The following is a 19,221-nucleotide window of genomic DNA, read 5'->3' as shown; positions in this document are numbered from 1 at the left end:
GTACATTCAAAGTGTTATGATAAAATAAAAGCATCTGTAACTAAGAATACTGTACCTGACAAAAGTATCACAACAGCATATGAAAATTTAAAGCTCTCTTATACAGGTAAATATATAGACAGTTACAAAATCCTATAGTACTTGCATGGCATTGCATGCATAAGCGACTTCTAATTCTGGAATAGAACATAAAAGATAAAAGCATAAAAATAACTGTAAAATTAGGTTAGTGGATACAAAATATAAAATCAAGTAATTTGTGACACTGATAACTTAAAGTGGGGGAAAGACGTATGTGTAGTTTCTGCATGCAATTGAAGTTCATTTGTTATTAGTTTAAGATAGATTAAACAATTAGCAAAGTGGCAACATAAAGTCCTTCTCTATCAATAATTACTTTACATTAACATGAATTTAACTTCCCACTGAAAGACATAGAATGCCTGGATGGATAAGAAGGTGAGATTCAACCGTATGCTCTGTCACAGATTCCCTCTAGATATAAGGACCCATATAGTCTAAAAACATAAAGATGGAAAAAGCATGTAACATGCAAATAGTAATCAAAAATGAGCAACAGTAGCCATACGTACATAAGACAGTTGTCACAAGAGAAAAACACATTATATGAAGAAAAATGGGTAAATTTTCCAGGAAAATATAACACATCAATATACATGTACTTAGCAGCAGAGTACTTGAATATATGTAGCAAACATTAAGGGAATTGAAGGGAGAAAAATACAGTAAGACAATAATAGCAGGAAATTGTAACACCCCATTTTCAACTAATACATTAGTTATCCAGACTGAAGATAATAAGAAAACAGAACTTGAGCAATCCTGTAAACTAAATAGATCTAATAGACATTTACAGAACACTCCACTGAATAACAGCAGAATGCACGTCTCAGACACACCTGGAACTTTCTCCAGGATAGATTATATTAGGACACAGAACAAGTCTTACCAAATTAAAGAAGACTGAAATCATATCAAGTATCTTTTCCAACCACAGCCCTTCCTTTCCCTTCCTCCAGTGGGCACATGCATCCTCTGACAAATGAAAACAAAAGTAGGCAAAGGGAGGCAGTGGGATGATGGTTAATGTAATCGTATCCTTCATGGCTGACTGCATGGTTCAAGTTTCAGACCCAGCAGCTTGGGAAATGTGCTGAACATGTGTATTTGTGTACCCAATATCCATAAAGGAGGGGCCAGCAGACAGCATAGCAGTTATTTCACTGGACTCCCACATGGCTGACCACAACTTGGGTCCCAGATCTAGTGGCTTGGCTTGAGACTAATGCTGGATACATCTGTGCGTATGCCCAAGATTCAAGGAGGAGAAGGGATGGCAGTGTGGCCATCCCCGCTGGGGGTGATTTCTCACTTTCCCTCTCACTGTCTCTGTATCTCTTTCTCTCTCTCCAGTAAGTGCACGTACCCTAAGGCAAAAAAACTTTAAAACTTTATTTTTTAAATCCATAAAAGAGGAGGGATTGGAGGAGAAAGTATTGTGGCCTGGCCATTTCCTTTGGTGGGGCAGAGGATGCTTTCTCATTTTCTCTCTCTCTCTCTCTTTCTATCTCTGTCTTTCGCCAGCAAACACACCTGTCCTTTTGCAAATTACAAAGATAATAAACAGGGACCAGCAGATGTCATAATGGTTACATCGCTGGACTCCCACGTAGTTGATCATGGTTCAAGTCCCGGGCTTGGCAGCTTAAAACTCACTCCGAGTACATGTGTGTGTGTACCCAAGATCCTGAGAGGAGAATGGATGAGAAGGTATTGCAATGTAGCCATCCCCCTTGGGGACGACTTCTCATTTTCTGTCTCTCTGTCCCTCTGGCAAGCGCACACACACTAGAGCAAAAATCTCTCTTAAAAAAATAAGCAAACTATTAGAATAGACTCTTTTTCAAAAATATAAAGCATATGAAAAGCTGTTCAGCCTCACTACTCACCAGCGAGATGTAGATCAGAGCCACAGAACAATATCACGTCATACCCATTAGGATGGTCACTGTCAGAAAGAAAGAAAGAAAGAGGAAAGAAGAGGGAAAGAAAGTGGGGGCGGCAGGGGGGAAGGAAGGCACAACTGGTGAGAAAGTAGGGAAACAGGAACCCTGTTACTGTTAGCATGACTGTAAAACAGGACAGCTACTATGGGAAACAGTATAGATTTCTAATTAAATTAAAAACTGAGCGGCGGGACCAGCAGTTGGTGTAATGGCTATATCGCTGGACTCCCATGTAGTCGACCGTGGTTCACGTCCCGGACCCAGTGGCTTAAAGCCCCCGCTGGGCGCGTGTGCATGCATGCCCAAGATCCCGAAAGGAGAATGAAGGAGAAGGGATTGCGGTGTGGCCATCCCCCCCGGGGGGTGATTTCTATGTCTCGCTTTCTGTCTCTCTGTCTCTCTCTGTCTGTCTGGCGAGTGCACGCGCCCTATAGCAAAAACCTCTCCAACAACAACAACAACAAAAAAAAAACTGAGTGGCTCTGTGATCTGGATGTTCCATTTCTGTGCATATATCCAAAAGAATTTTAAAACAAGAACTCTGAGAATTACAGGCACATCAGTGTTCATTGTAGCATTATTCACAATACCAAGAGGTGGAAGCAACCTCTATAGGCATCAGTGGATGCATGGAAAAATGATATATCACAATAGAATATGTATCAGCCCTAGAAAAGGAATGAAATCCTGTCATCTGCTGCAATAAGGGTATTAGGTACAGTGAAATAAACCAGTCATATAAAGGCAAATACTATTGATTCCACGTGTGAGATAGCTGAAGTAGTCAAACTCTTAGAAACAGAACATCGGGTGAAGGTTGCCGGGGCTGAGAGGAAAAGGAAAAGAGAAGTTTCTGTTCAGATGGCAAAGAGTTTCAGTTTTGAAAGTCTATCAGTCTGTAGCATAACTAGGATAAAGTTAATACTACCATACTGTACACTTAAAAAAATGGTTATGATAATATGTTTTTTAAAGTTTATTTCTTTTCCTGGGGGGGGAAATAGACAGGTACCCCCACAGACTCTTGCCATGCCATGATCCTTTCTGCCAGCTAGCCAGAATCACAGGTGCGTACAGGTGCACCCAGTGTGTTCAGCTCAACTTAGAATTTAAACACAGGCTTCCAATGTGACTCCAGTATTGTGCTATAGCAGGTTAGCAACTGTGCCACTGTGACGAGGTCTGACTTTTCATTATTTATTTTAACCACAGCTTAAAAATATTCATGATGGAACCAGCAGATGGCATAATGGTTATGTCGCTGGACTCCCACGTAGTTGACAGTGATTCTAGTCCCAGATCTGATGACTTAAAACTCACACTGGACATGTGTGTGTACATGCCCAAAACCCCAAGAGGAGAAGGGAGGAGAAGGGGTGGTGGCGTGGCCATCCCCTCTGGGGGGTGATTTCTCGTTTTGTTTTTCTCTGTCTTGCTGGTGAGCACACACCCCCTATAGCAAAAATCTCTTTAAAAAATTGTGTGTGTGTGTGTGTGTGTATATATATACACACACACACACCTATACATATGCATCAGTGAAGAATATATATAGTCTTCATGCCCCTTTGTTTTTGGGAAAATGCAGACTCCCACATCAGTGAGACATCTATCAGATTATGGAGAACTCCATGATGTTGCTGATGAGATTTTAAATAAATAGGCACAACCATTTTGGAGAACAATTTGGCCTTCCTGGAATTTGGGGTTTCCCATTGGCCTCTCTATGAGTGCCCTGTTTGCAGTAGTCTGCTTCCAGTGATAGTGAGGAAGATCGGTATGTGGAGGTGTTTTGGTGTTGACAGTGAACTATGTTCTGGGCATTAGACTTCTAATGTCCTAGGGTTGATAGTCATTTGGTGCTTGCTTCTCCTCCAAACCTCTTCCCTCCTTCCTGTTGGAGATAGGACATTTCTGTTTTCCCTTGCTTGGGGGCAGTGGGTAAGATAGAAGAGCGTATGAAGGCCTAGCCAGCCGGCTGCTGTTACTGCAGTAGCCCCACACATTGTCCTGTCGGCCGCCAAATACCCTCCCGCTCTTCTGGCCCACCCCAGTGGTAGTGCTTACCTTTCAAAATAGTCTTCTCTTGCAAGCTTTTGGGGCTGTGTTGGTTTCCTTCAAAAAGATTCCATCCATCTAGCATTTCAACTTTTCTCATGATTTGTGGGTTTCATTTCAGTTTTTCTCATAGTTGGTGGGTCACCAAATCTCTGATCATTTTATAGTACTGTGTATTTTATTTTTCTAATTCTCCCATCGTTTCTTCGAGTTAAAGTCAATACAAGTAGTATGGACTTGATTCAGTCTCTTATGTTACCTTTTCATCATGTTATCTCCTGACCAGATTCTGTGGGTTGCCGTTCTTCATAGGTTCTGCATTTTTAGTGCTCAATATCTGTCCAAGGCCTTCATGCTTCTCAAAATTCACCACATCAGCCTCCCTGGGGATGAGACTGGGGAATCCGCTTTTTAAAAACATCTTTCTTGATGATTTTCTTCCTCCCTTCCTTTCTTTTTAAGAGAGATTTTGCTATAGGGTATGTGTGCTTGCCAGAGACAGACAGACAAAGCGAGAAATCCCCCCCCCCCCGGGTGTATGGCCATGCCGCAGTCCCATCTCCCACATTCTCCTCTCAGGATCTTGGGCATGCATGCACATGCACCTGGCAGTAGTTTTTTTAAGCCTCCAGGTCTGGGACTCGAACCACATTCAGCTACATAAGAGTCTAGTGACGTAACCATCACACCATCTGCTGGTCCCTATTATTTTTTCTTTTTAAGTTTGCCGTAGGGCGGACCCAGCAGGTGGCATGATGGTTAAGGTGCTTAACTACCACATGATTGACAGCAGTTCAAATCTCGGACCTGGCAGCTTACTTTCTCCTTCTCTCTCTCTGTCTCTCTCTGGTCAAATTAAAATAGTAATAGTAAATAAATAAATAAAGTTGAATAAATCATTATTTTTAAGAAATGAAGAGAAACAAATTTAAAAAAAAAAAAAAAAAAAAAGCTTGCTATAGGGCACATATGCTCACCAGAGAGAGAGAGAGAAAAAGCAAGCCATTAGGTCTGGGACTCGAACTGCAGTTGGCCATTTAGGGGTCCAGTTCCTTAACCACCGTGCCACCTGCTGGCCCCTGGCTGATTCTTATGTAAAGTTTGAGAAATGCTTCTCTACAATAACTCTTTATTAGCAGTTTTCAGAACTAGATGTCAATCTCTAGAAGCAATGTGACTTCTTTAAAATGCCAGAATTGTATTTCAGGGTTTTATTTTTGTTGATGAATTTCTATAAAGTGTTAGTTGTTTTGCTGTATTACTTCCCTTGATAATCAATGGTAAAAACTCATAGAGATAATTTATTGTGGAATTATGGATGGTGACCTGTTCTCATGTTTGAACAGTTTGTCTTTTCTCCTCAAACATTCACCTTCTCCGCCGCCGGCCTGGCGGGGCCCCGTGGGGACACACAGAGCCCGGAAGGGCCCGCGACGTCCCCAGGCCGGACGCAGCCTTGGCGCCCGGCCCGCCTCCCGCCCGGCTTTTCATTCTTTACCAGTTTTCTGAATGGCAGAGGTCTTGTCAACAACACTTGCCTTCCACAGTAAAGATGATCATCTTTTTCTTACTTACTGCCAAAGTGATTTTGGATCTGAAATTAATTAATGTGGGGTTTTTTTAGTCAGTCATCTAAATTATTAACAATAAAGACATATTTAGCTTGTGTTGTAAATATGAATGTTTGGAACTGGATGGGATAGATGGGATAGAAGGGGAGAGGTGTGTGTGTGTGTGTGTGTGTGTGTGTGTGTGTGTGTGTGTGTGAGAGAGAGAGAGAGAGAGAGAGATGGAGGATACTTTTTCATGTGTCTATTTTGCACAGAGCCTAGCAGAATACATTGCATAGAATAAGGGCCTTGTGGGTATTTGTGAAATTAAAAAGCATTCCTGAGTGTTATGTGTACACATCACTTGTCCAGAGAATGAAATAAAGAAGCAGGCAGGAGGTGATCTTGCCCTCCCACCTTGACTCATCAGTCCTCCATCCTGAAAAGACCTGTAAGTGAAACTTTTCTTCATTATCTGAAAGGAGAATGAGGGGGTCAAAACATCACTGGTGACTGGGTGTCTGGAAGGTGACTGTGGCACTTAGTAAGCCCTGAAGCTCGTGCTGCAGATTACTTCTCCCAGTTAGGCTGAAAAAGGTTCAGGATAAGTTTCCTGAAAATGTTTAAACTCACATGTAAACTTAGCTCTTGGGCCTACCATAATGCAGGCAAGGCCAACTGATAACCTTCCAAAGGGCTTCAAGGTGCTCACAGCTGTCGAGGCTACTCTTCTGCACTGCAGCTTACAAGAGTGTGGAGATCGACCTTAAGTGCAGTTATGCCCCACTTTCATACTGGACTATCCGAGGCATTAGATCTTGATGATGCTAGAGCAGCTTTCACAAATGATTTCTGCAAAGAAATTCAGCTGCAGAAGGGCAGAAGGCTTGATGGTGAACATGCTCTGCTGGAAGCATCCTTCGTGCATGGCTGTCCTGTAGCTTCCAAACCATCTACTCTAAACCACAGGACTATGGGATAAACTGACAATACTCAGAAAGTCTAGGATATTGCTCCTTCTAGACAGTTTGTAGCACAGAACAGGATAGAATTTAAACATTCTCTCTTCGAATTGTTGATTTTACTCGGTGACAAGTGAAATTCTATTTAAAATGCTATGACAAGACCATTTATCAGGTCTCTAAAATAATGCAAAAGGAGTCTAAGGTGATGTTCCAAATTTTTTTGTTCCTCTAAAAATCTATCCATCTGAAGTTAATTTCTATATTTTTCATGAGGGTTTTTTAATATTTTGAGATGAACTTTAAACATTCAAATGGGAAAAGAATATATACATGCATTCTAGAATAAAATAAAGCAGAGAAAAACAGCATAGCATTGTTTATACGGTGTGTTTAAGTTTAGGAGGAGAGTTTTGATTGTTTAAACATTTGAAGTCATACTAGTAAAAGGAAAGGAATGATGAACTCAGTTTCATAAATGGATCAGGGAGTATCCTGGATTTATGCATGTACCAGAAAGTAGTTTGCCTACTATCCTGTATTCTGATTTAAGCTTTTTGATTTGTGTACTTTAAAAAAGTACAGATAATGGGGCCAGCAGGTGGTGTGGTGGTTGAAGTGCTGGACTCCCACAAGGCCAACCACAGTTTGAGTCCCAGACCTGGTGGCGCTCTCTCTCTCTCTCTCTCTCTCTCGTGAGCACAGGTGCCCAAGAGTAAATAATAATGATAAATAGAATTAAATAATTCTTTTAAAAATGTACAGATAGCTTCAGATATGTAGGAGAAAGTTATACAGTATTGTGATACATATTTTAATCATTATAACTAATGACAACAACAAATGTAATGGCTCTGGCATGTTTGTCAGCCTGCTTTTGAATTTTATCCCAATGCCAATCCACTACCTGATTTTATGCAGAATACACTTGATTAATTTATAATTCACCAGAGAACCATGGATCGGAGAGTTCCGAGTCTCACACAAGTTTTTAGAGGTTTGAGTTATTTTATGGAGGCAAACAGAACTTTCTGTTTGGGAGGATTCAAAATGAGATTTTAAAAACTCAAAAAGAAAGACTTCAAAAGTATGTTAGGTATCAAATTACATTTTAAAGTCAGTCTTCTTGACTCTCTGGAGGCGATCGTAACTCAACACATGGGCAGAAGAAGAGTCCATGGTGGCTTGCTTGGACCCATTGGGGAGCCTTCACTTCCCCACAGGCATCAGAACTTTCCATATGAACTTCTCATCTCTTCGGCAGCAGCTTCTTACATCTCCGTTTTGCCCAGTTGTACCCCCAGAAATGTGCCTACTCGGAGAGTCCCATGAGAGCAAGGGAGTAGCTTCCTGGTTTCAGCTCCCTTCCTGGGAGCAGTTCCCTGTTGAGGCAAATAACCATTATTTTCACAGGATGCCAGCATTTGGTCTGTCTCCCATGTTTGCTGTGTCTACCCATGACCCTGCCTGTCTCCCAGAGTCAGAATTTTCTCTCCCATGAAAAGACCATTCCTGTACCCAGACTTTGGATCTGTTTGCTTGTCATGTTCTAAAGCTTCATACACCAGCCAATGTTAGTTCCTAGGAATCAGTGACTTTCCAGGGCATTGCTGTGGACTTCATTGACAAGAGTGATCCTTGCTAGATTCTTTACGGAGAAAACTGTACAAGGATGTGGATGCTGGAGAACTACAGCAACCTCACTTCATTAGGGTATCAGGTTGGCAAGCCTAGCCTCATCTCACACCTGGAACAAGAGGAAGAGCTAAGTATGGAGCAGAGGGGGGTTCACCAAGGCTCCTGTACAGATTGGGAGACTCCATCTAAAACGAAGTAGTTGATTCTTATAGAAGATATTTTTGGGAAGGAAAAATCCAGTGGTATGACAATAGACAAAGCTCATCTTGGAGAGAATTCTACTGAATATGCCCACTTGTTTGCAATCTTCAGCATGGGCGCTCACCTTACTCAGCCAATAGGACAGCACACCAGCAAGAGTCCTTATCACCGCCAAGACTACAGGGTGGCTTTCAAAAGCAAGCCACATCTCACTCAACATGTGGACATGTGTGATGGGAGGAAAATGCAGGAGTGTCACCAGTGCCAGAAACATTTCAGCACAAGTGCATCACTCACGTGGCACTGGAGGATACACACTGGGAAGAAGGCCTATGAGTGCAGTGACTGTGGGAAGTCCTTCAGTGACCCATCAGCCCTCCGGAGTCACGTGAGAACCCACCTCAAAGAGAAACCCTTCTACTGCAGTCAGTGTGGAAAAGCATTTCGGACACTCTGCCGTGAGGAGCCACATGAGAGTCCACATTGGCGAGAGGCCTTACAAGTGCAATCAGTGTGGAAAGCCTACAGTCAGAGCTGCCACCTCATTGCACACAAGCAAATGCACACTGAAGGGAAGCTCTATGAATGTCATGACTGTGGGAGAGCTTTCCAGCACCCCTCACAACTCAAAGAGCACATCCGGAATTACACCAGGGAGAAACCCTATGAATGCACACAATGTGGGAAAGCCTTCCAGTGGAAGTCAAACTTTAACTTGCATAGGAAGAATCACATGGTGGAGAAAACCTATGAATGTAAAGAATGTGGGAAATCCTTCAGCGACCTCTTATTGTAGAGGAAACACACGAGAATTCATATCATCAAGAAACTCATCAAATGTCATCAGTGTGAGAACCTTCAGAAACCAGTCCATCCTTAAGATGCACATAAATTCTCACACTGGAGAGAAGCCTTATGGGGGTGATCTTTGTGGGAAAGCTTTCCACAAAGTTCAAACCTAACCACACATGGGAAGATACACACTCAAGAGAGACGCTATGAATGTGTAACCTGTCTTTGGCGATTATCTGTCACGCAGAGGCATATGAACATTTATCTCTTAAAGAAGTGTGTTGAATATAGGCAGTGTGGGAAAGCCTTCAGAAACCAGTCAACCACGAAGATGCACATGAGAAGTCACACAGGAGAAAAACCATATGAGTGCGATCACTGGTTTTGTTGAATGTCCGTACCAACTGTAGATTGGTTACTTCTAGGCTTCCTATTATAAGAGAGAAAATAAAACTCATTATTGGCTTACATTGCAATGGAAAAAAAAAATCAGTTTTCTCTTAGGTATAAATGAACTTGGCCCAAGAGATTGAATTTCCATGAAAAATGCATGGGCTCCACACATTCAGAAAAGTACCTGGGAAAATTTTATCTTGTTAAATTCCAGAAGTCTTTAAAAAAGAGAGAGAGAGAAAGAGGGAGGGAGAGAAAAGACTCTATGGTAACCATCATCGAACAGAACAAGTTAAAAATGTATCAGTTGTGTCTGTGGATCATTCTACTGAGGCAGTTATCTTATTCCTAGTAAATTCAGTGAAGAATTTAACGACTTGAGCATAGATTTGCTTTGAGTAGGAATATTCTGAACCACTCTACAAATTCATTACCGTTTTGTCCTTGCTGCTATTACCACCTGGGAGCTGGCATTGTCATCCTCAGTGGACTTTGCTCTGTGCCATGCGGTTTTTCATATTGTTTTTGAATAACAAGCAGCCTTTTTGAAGAAACACTTTTGAATTGGAGAGCTATCTGCCTCCAAAATGGCCCAGCTAGCACAATTGGAAGTTTTTCAGCTGTTAAAAAAAGTATATTGGCTAATATTGTCCTAATTGTGGTTGGGAGAATTTAGGCACCCTCCTGACCTGCTGTTTTCTGTCCAAGGTTGAAAAAGCAAAAAGCACAAATAACTCTACAGAAACAGTTTTAAGAAAGACTAGTAAAATTGGTAAGAAGAGTACAAAAAGATGGAGATAAAGGAAATAAATATTAAGCAATCTAAGGTTGCTTATCCACTGTCCAGATTTTTTTTTTTTTAGAGGTTTTCGCTATAGGGCGCGTGTGCTCGCCAGACAGACAGAGATATAGAGACAGAAATCGAGATATCACCCCCCGGGGGGATGGTCACGCCGCAATCCCTTCTCCTCCATTCTCCTCCTGGGATCTTGGGCATGCACGCACACGCGCCCAGCATGAGTTTTAAGCCACTGGGTCCGGGACGCGAACCACGGTTGACTACGTGGGAGTCCAGCGACATAGCCATTATGCTAACTGCTGGTTCCCCACTGTCCAGATTTTATTATGCTAATTTTTAAATTTCTTTTTTGTAATTAATTGTGTGTGTGTACTGGAGAGTGTGTAATTCTGCATGTATGTGTGAAACAGAAAGCTCCACCCAATGGGGCCTGATCATGCTGCAATCTTTTTCCCTCCAATTCTCCATCCCATGTAATCTATATATGTATAATATATAAGTGTTTTTGCAGGTGTTTTAAAACTTTATGTACATAACGGCATATTGTGATATCTTTTTGCATCTTGCCTTCTTCATTATATTTTTGATATTTATGTATGTGGATAATGCTAAGGTTTTTGTCATAGGTTGTGCACGCTCTCTGGAGAGAAACAGAGAGACAGTGAGAGAGAACATGAGAAATCATCTTCTCGGGGGTATGACCATGACACAATTCCTTTTCCTTCATTCTCCTTCTGGGATTTTGAACATGCATGTATACACACCCAGTGTGATTTTTTTCAGGCCACTATGTGCAGAGCTTAAACTGCAGTGAGCCATGTGGCAGTCCAGCACCTTAACCATCATGGTACTGGCTGACCCCCTAGTTTATTGATTTTTTTACTACAATACAGCATTCCATTCTATAAATAAACCATTTATTTACTAAGTTTTATACAAATACCCAGTAAAATTGACACTACCCTCTTAAGCAATTTAAGTCTCCTTAACCTAGAAGAAGGACTGGTAACAGAGTGCCCCCAGTTGTTCTCCAAAGTCATTGTGCCTATTTACTTACTCTAGTTGGAAACACCCTGGATTTCTCTTTTCTCCACAATCTGATGGATGTCTCACTGACATAGTTTGCACTGAACAACTCATTAAATAACTAAATAATTACTTAGAGTTGAAAGTAGTTATCTCTGGAGGTCATAAAATGGGGACCAGAGTGCCCTTCCAAAACAGTTTTTTTTTTTTTTGAGGGGGGATTATGGTTTTATTTAGACACAGATAAAACCTGCACAGGAGCTGTCTACTCATCCTCTTTGCTGCGCAGCCTGGTGTTGGGATCGTTACTCTGACAGCCAGTTGGGCTGCTCTTTCCACCATGCCCTTGTGGTTCTTGGAGGGAATGTTATGAGCGAGCTCAGCACAGTGAGACTTCCTGCACATCAGCAGCACTTCCAGCTCCTTGATGTTGTGGACCAAGAACTTCCGGAAAATGCTGGGCAGCACGTGCTGTGTTTTCTGTTGCTCTGGTAACCAATGTTGTGCATCAAGATCGGGCCCTTGAATCTCCTCTGCATCCTGTTTCAACACCTCTGGGCTTCTGCCAGTTACACTTAATTTTGACATATGGGTCTGACTGGAGTCAGATGAACTTATTGGTCCTCTTTTTGATGATCTTGGACTTCATGAGGGTCAGAGGATGGCCATGATGCTGGGTAGGAGATGGCTGCTCCCTCACAGGCAGCGCCACAGGTAGCACCACCACCCGCACACATGCACACAAACTCACTGTGGTCTGTCCACAAAGGCTTCCTGATTGTATCCATGGGCCCAGGACTTCTGCATTTGGCATTTTGCTCTCAGATAGGAACACAGTTTGTTCATATACTGCCATCAGATCTCTGCTGAAATGTCTCCTCAAATTCCTGGCACTCTTTAACCCTTCATTGTGCTTTTCTTTTCAACATAACTCTACATAATATCTTGCATTTTATTGTTTCTCTCCCTTATCAGTCTTTGCCATCTTTGCTTCTATATCACGAACATCTCAGAGCCTTTAATACATTAAGGGAATGATAAATATTAAGTCAGTGAATAGAACAAATATGCACTGACCTGAAAACAGATTCACCAGGGGCCGGCAGGTGGCATGGTGGTGAAGATGCTAGATCCCACATGACTGACTCTGCATTTCAGGTCCTAGACCCACTGGCTTGAAAAACACACTGAACTGGGGACAGCAGGCGGTGTGGTGATTAAGGATGGTGGACTTCTACATGGCTGACCACGATTCGAGTCCCAGACTCGATGGCTTGCTTTCTCACTCCTACACCCCATTCTCACTCTGTCCCTCTGTTATCAAATTAAAATAAACAAATAAATGAAGTTAAATGAAATAATTCTAAAACACCCCCCAAAAAAAACATACTGGACGCACGTGTGTGCATACCCAAAATTTTGAAAAGAGAATGGAGGAGAGGGATTACAGCATGGCCATTGCCCCTAGGGAATAATTCTTTACTTTCCCTCTTTCTCTCTCTCTCTCTCTGGCAAGCACATGCATCCTATGGCAAAAATCTTAAAAAAAAAAAAAATTCACCTAAGAAGAATATATAAGTGGGTAACAGTTACTCAGTCTCCCACCTAAAACACTAATTAAAACAATGAAGTAATAAGTTTTGTTAGCAGGAAATAAAAATGAAGAACATCACTGACAAGGCCAGAATAGTACGGTGGTACAGTCTTTTTGGAAGGCAATTGATGGGGCCAGCAGGTGGCATGGTGGTTAGTGTTGCTAGACTCCCACATGACCAACTGCAATTCAGGTCATGACCTGGCAGTTCTCTCTCTCTCTCTTTCTCTCTCTCTCACTCTTGCTCTCATTCTCGTTCTCGCTCTCTGCATAATTGAGAAATGGTTATAATAATACAATTTTTTAAAACTTTGAAAAAAGGCAATTGATAGTAAGTACTCATATCTGGGCACAGGTAGTTATGTGATGGATACCACCATGGCAGTGTTAATAATAGTGAGAAACTAGAAACACCTAAATGCCTAATAACAGAGGCATTGTTAGATTATGGAACATACATTTTTTTTTCCTTAGTTTTTTGCCATAGGGTACATGCACTTACTGGAGATAGACAGAGAAGGTAAGAAGTCACCCCCCAGGGATATGACCATGTCGCAGTCCCTTCTTCTCCATTGTCCTTGTGGGATTTTGGGCAGGCATGCATACATGGCTGGTGTTCAGTCCTCAGGCTCTGGCACTTGAACTGCAGAATTAGCCATGTGGAATCCAGCACCTTAATCATCACACTGTCTGCAGGCCCAGAGCATACATATTTACAAAAAAGAAAACAAGGGCAGCAAGTTGGGACCAGCAGATAGCGTAATGGCTATGTCACTGGACTCCCACATAGTCAATTATAGTTCAAGTCCCAGAGCCAGTGGCTTAAAACTTAGGCCAGTCACTTGTGTATGCGTGCCCAAAATCTCAACAGGAGAATGGAGTGAGTTCTTGCATTCTGTCTCTCTGTCTCCGGTGAGTGCACACGCCCTATAGCAAAAATCTCAAAAATAAATAAATAAATTAAAAAGTAGGCAGCAAGTTTTTAAAAATGAGGGACAGCACATGTCCTATGTTGTGGTAGCATTTGTGTTTACAAAACAGAAGACTGAAAATTCGCAGAAAGAGATCTAATAGCATATACCCAGGACTTTCATTTTTAAATTTCTAGTCATTCATTTGACATTATTTCTTGAGCATGTAATATGTGTAAGGAGTTATTCCTAGGTACTAGGAATAGAGCAGTGAACAAAACAGAAAATAGAACCTGCCCTCATCGAGCTTCTATCCCAGTAGGATGAAAAAGACCATGAGCCACGCAAAAGTAAGGGCTTCTAGGTCGGGGTGAAAAGTACTAAGAGGAGTAAGAGGTACTTGTGGCTCAGCTGTCTAGTGGCATTTTTTGTGGTTATGGGCGTATCCTGTCATTTTACACCATCCCGTGCTGTAGCTGCTGGGCTTACATAGCTGTTGAGTACTTGAAATGTGGCTAGTATAACTGAGGAACTGAATTTTAAGTTTCATTTCATTTAAATTCATTCAGTTTTAAATTGCCATGATTGGCAGACAGAGCACTGATAAATGGTCAGGGAAAACCTTTTTTAACAAAGCAGTATTTGAACCTGAGACCTCTAAGAAACATGGCAGAATAGGCAGAGATAGAAGTAGAAGGGAAGGAGCCAGTGAAATAGAAGAGGACCCATCATGGAAGGTCTTGGTAGTTCGTGTTAGACTTAGCTTGTTTTCTGCACAAGGTCAGGAGCCATTGCAGAGCTTTGAACAGACTTGCGATGTGACCTGAATTTTAAAGGGTTGCTGGAACTGTTCTGATGATAAACAACGGGAGTGAGGACAGAAGCAGGGAGAGAGTTAGGCGGCTACAACATGGACCAGGCTGGAGGTGGCAGTGGCTGTGGAGATGGGAGAAGAGGGCAGATGAGGGATACTGTTGGATCGGATGAGGGGTTGGGGAGGGAGGGAAGAATCCAGGAGGGACTTCAAGGCTTTGGGCCTGGGGACATGAGGCAGGGAGTACCAGGGAAAAAGAACACTTGGGAAAGCACGTCAAGGGTCCTGGTTCGGGCACGGTGAGTTGGCGGTATCTGTAGATAGTGATACTAAGCAATGTCCTGACAGCGAGTGGCCCTGAATGGGAACAGCAGCTTCAGTGTTTCTTCCCGGAAAATCAGAGCCCACAGGTGACATTAGGGTGCTTCTCTTTCTTTAGGGACTAAGCAGGTAACCTGTCATCCACCTTTTCAACATGAAGATTGTATCTGTCCTTAGTTACATGTGGCTCTGATTTGGGTAATTATTTATTTGATTTCTCCCATAGAATGGCTCCTGAGCGAGTAGCGTCCCTGTCACGAGTCTGTGTCCCCCTCGTTACTCTGCCGGATCTCGAGCCCTTGGTGGAAGCCCTGCTCGTCTATCATGGACACGAGCCTCAGGAAGTTCTCTGGACCGAGTTCTTTGAAGTAGTGAACGAGGCCTTTTTGCTGTGAGTAATGCTTGTTTATCCTATTATCCAGCTTCCTTTTCCTTTTCTTGGAATGATTCAGTGTGTGGGAAGGGCCACATAAAAGTGGTTTTTAAGTACTTTGCCCTCAGTACCTCTTTGACCTCTTAGAAATGATTGAGTATCTCAATGAGCTTTCTTAAAATATGGGTCATACTTGTCAGTGTTTACCGTAGTCAGGCCGGCCCCATGGTGCAGCAGGTAGGCACTGTGCAGGGGAAGCTGGATCCCACGTGGCTGACTGCAGCTTCGCACTGGACTCCCAGGATCCTGATGGGATGGAACTGGAGGAGAAAGGAGTGCAACGTGACCAGGCCTGTTGGATGCTTTCCTCTTCTCTCATGTGCACACATGTTCTATCATCATTTTAATTTTTTTTGGAGAGGTTTTTGCTGTAGGGCGCATGCGCTTGCCAGAAAGACAGAGAGAGAGACAGAGACACAGAAAGCAAGAAATCACCCTCCAGAGGGGATGGCCACACCGCAATCCCTTCTCCTCTATTCTCCTCTTGGGATCCTGGGCACGCACTCGCATGCACCCGGCGTGAGTTTATGCCACCAGGTCCGGGACTAGAACCGTGGTTGACTACATGGGGGTCCAGCAACATAGCCATTATGCTAACTGCTGGTCCCTGTGATGCCTTTTTGCATAGAAAATCATAGAAAAATAAAAAACTTTTCCAGTGACACAATATATGAAGAAAATTCAGCCCCACACAGATATGTTGTTGGAGAAGGCAGGAATTTTCTGATAGTATCTTAAATAATTGTGGCTACTCGTATGTAGCTTTGACAGCATGCCAAAATTTGAAAATGACCAATTGTTTTTTAATCGCTGGAGGGTGTGTGTACTCACAGAGACAGAGAAAGAGGGAGAGAGTACTCTCCAATGGGGCATGATCACGCCACAGTTCTTCCCCCCTTCTCTATCCTGTTGGGATTTTGAGCATGCCTGCACACATGCCTGGTGTGTTTTTCCAATTTTCTGGGCTGAGATTCAAACCAGGGTCAGCCATGTGGGATCTGATCCCTTAACTACTCGGCCGCAGGGTCAGCTCCCAAATGGTCATTTTTTAAAGGTTAGCTGTGACATGAATTCTGAAATTATATCAGTGAACTTTTCATACATTGTTAACAACTCCATGTTTCGAGTCCTGGACCTGGTGGCCTAAAGAACACGCCAGATGTGTGTGCATATGTCCCCAAAATCCTCACAGGAGACTAGGGTTAGGGATTGTGGCAGGGCCATTTCCCTGGGGGGTGATTTGTCACTCTCTGTCTCTCTAGTGAATGCATATGCCCTCTGGGGCAAAAAATGTAAAACAAAACAAAACAAAATAAATAAGTCTGTCTTTCACTTCTGTCTTTCACTTAAGTATGAGATAAGCATAATTGTTACATGTGGTTCATTTGCTAAATCTTGGTTCACTGAGTTATGCAGATCTTCCAAAGATGACATATTTCATTATACTTGTCAGAAATTACTATCACCACCCATGTCATCTGAAAGGTCTTTAAGTATTTTTTTTTTGGAGAGGTTTTCGCTATAGGGCTAGTGCTCTTGCCAGACAGAGAGAGAGAGACATAGAGACAGAAAGCGAGAAGTCACTCCCCGGGGGGATGGTCACGCCGCAATCCCTTCTCCTCCATTCTCCTCTCGGGATCTTGGGCACACGCGCACACACGCCCAGCGTCCGGTCGACTACGTGGGTGTCCAGCGACATAGCCATTACGTTAACTGCTGGTTCCGGTCTTTAAGTATTGGGAAACTGTCAAGCTCATGTTGGTGGACACAAAATTTCCAAGGTTTTTTGTTTTGTTTTTAAGTAGTTATTTTATTTAATTTTATTTATTCATTTTATTTTAATTTGACCAGACACACACACACACACACACACACATACACACACTCACACACACACAGACACAGAGAGAGACAGAGCCAGAGAGAGAGAGAGAAAGTGAGAAAGCAAGCCACCAAGTCTGGGACTTGAACCGTGGTCAGCCACATGGGAGTGTCCAGCTCCTTAACCACCACACCACCTACTTGCTGGTCCCCAAATTTTTCAAGGTTTCAATTTCTGCTTAAAAGCTCAAATTTATTATGGGCCACAAAATACTGTCAGTTTATCTTGAAGTAAACAGGTCACTTTGCTAACTTTCAAAAAAGTAGATGCCAAATGCCCAAGCGTGAATAACTACTATATGTCTGCCAATTATTCTTTCAAGTAATTCTCCCCGAGAAAATAAAGTGGTCAGTCGAGTTTGCAGCTCAGTTATACCAAGGCTTTTGTCCAGACAAACCTAGTTTTTGTTATGGAGCAGAAGTACTTTGTGGAAGCTTTCTTTTTACCATATTGACATTTTTAGGAGTGTCCCCAAGGGTACCAGTTTAATAAAATCAGTATCTTTTGCTGCTTTACCGAACATTCTTACTTTTACTGTAAGTGCGTGGCAGTGACGAATACAGTCGTAGCTGGTTCCAGCTTTGCTTTGTGCTAAGAATGAGCAGCTTTACCTACTATTGCATTTGCATTGTAGTGCAAACGTCAACACCGTCATTCCAGGAAAAGCCTTAAGAGCTGAAGTAGTTAGCAACACTGTAAGTATTTCTTACCCTTGTGTATGTGGCTGGTTTCACATAAAAGATCTTCATCCGTGCCCATTTGGTGCTGATAGCAGACAAATGCAAGCCACACAGCAAGAAAGCAATGAGTAGAGATTCTCTTGGAAGGCAGAAGTACAGTTCTGTTGATAAGATACTAATTTATCACATCTATCTTTAAATTATTCATTTTTGTTTAGACTGAATGATTGGTCTCAATTAGATGCTGCAGTTAACTTGCTGCATAATACTATTTGAAACATTCTGCTGCATAAGACACAATAAGGGCTAATAAATTACTGACATTTGTAAAGCCAAGTTTTGGAGTAGGTGGGTCAAATACCCAAGGAAAAATAACTTTCCTCATATTTGCTCTTTATTCACAGTTTAGGCCACTTTCTTTGGAGTAGATGTCTCTGTCCAATGAGTCACAGAATTCTCTGATGTGCCTAATGAAACAGCTGTGAGATAAGGAAGGCCGATCATTTTTTTTAAGACAGATTTTTTGCTGTAGAACACACGACGGAAAGACAGAGAGAGAGAGAGAGAGAGAGAGAGAAAGTGAGAAATCACTGCCCAGAGGGAATGGCATACTGCAATCCTTTCTCCTCCGTTCTCCTTTCAGGATCCTGGGCACGTATGCACACATGCCTGGCATGAGATTCAACTCGCCAAGTCCAGGACTTAAACTGCAGTCAGCCATGTGGGAGTCCAGTGCCTTAACCCACTATGCAACCTGCCAGCCTAAGAAGGCAAATTTTTAAATCCTCCTTTCTAAAGCCAATGATCCATTCTGAAATATAAAAAAAAAAAAAAAAAAAAAAAATTATTTTTTAAATAAAATATTTTTAAATTCTAAAATATGCATTAACACATATGAATTACGCATTGTACTCATGATAAAAACATTTACATTTAAACTATGTAGAAAATAAAATTAAAATTATTTAGGTAAAAACTTTAAATATGGAAAAATTTTCAAAAAAAATTTTTAAATACTACTGCAGAAAATCCTAACAAAGTGTTCTTGTTTCTTCTTATGCTTCCATGTCAGCAAATGGAAAAATACAAGACTGTTTAAATAATTATTTTTATCCTAATGGGCTTATAGATATTCCATCA

The 19,221-nt window shown here is 42.0% G+C and overlaps 1 protein-coding gene and 1 pseudogene across 1 annotated transcript in view; both read left to right on the top strand.

The window, feature by feature from the left end:
* The window catches only part of FANCC (FA complementation group C), a 293,240-nt gene that overhangs the window by 204,692 nt on the left and 69,327 nt on the right, over window positions 1–19,221 (top strand). Inside the window, exon 7 of the mRNA XM_014583931.2 lies at window positions 15,313–15,477. Within this exon, the coding sequence (XP_014439417.1) occupies window positions 15,313–15,477 (165 nt within the window). The remainder of the gene's footprint in view (window positions 1–15,312; window positions 15,478–19,221) is intronic.
* On the top strand, window positions 7,775–9,619 carry LOC102475239 (zinc finger protein 317 pseudogene; annotated as a pseudogene).

The sequence above is a fragment of the Tupaia chinensis genome, unplaced genomic scaffold (assembly GCF_000334495.1).
Source record: "Tupaia chinensis unplaced genomic scaffold, TupChi_1.0 Scaffold145148_1, whole genome shotgun sequence".
Lineage (NCBI taxonomy): Eukaryota > Metazoa > Chordata > Mammalia > Scandentia > Tupaiidae > Tupaia > Tupaia belangeri.
Note: the sequence above shows the minus strand (reverse complement) of the source record. Positions and strands in the feature narration are given on the sequence as shown.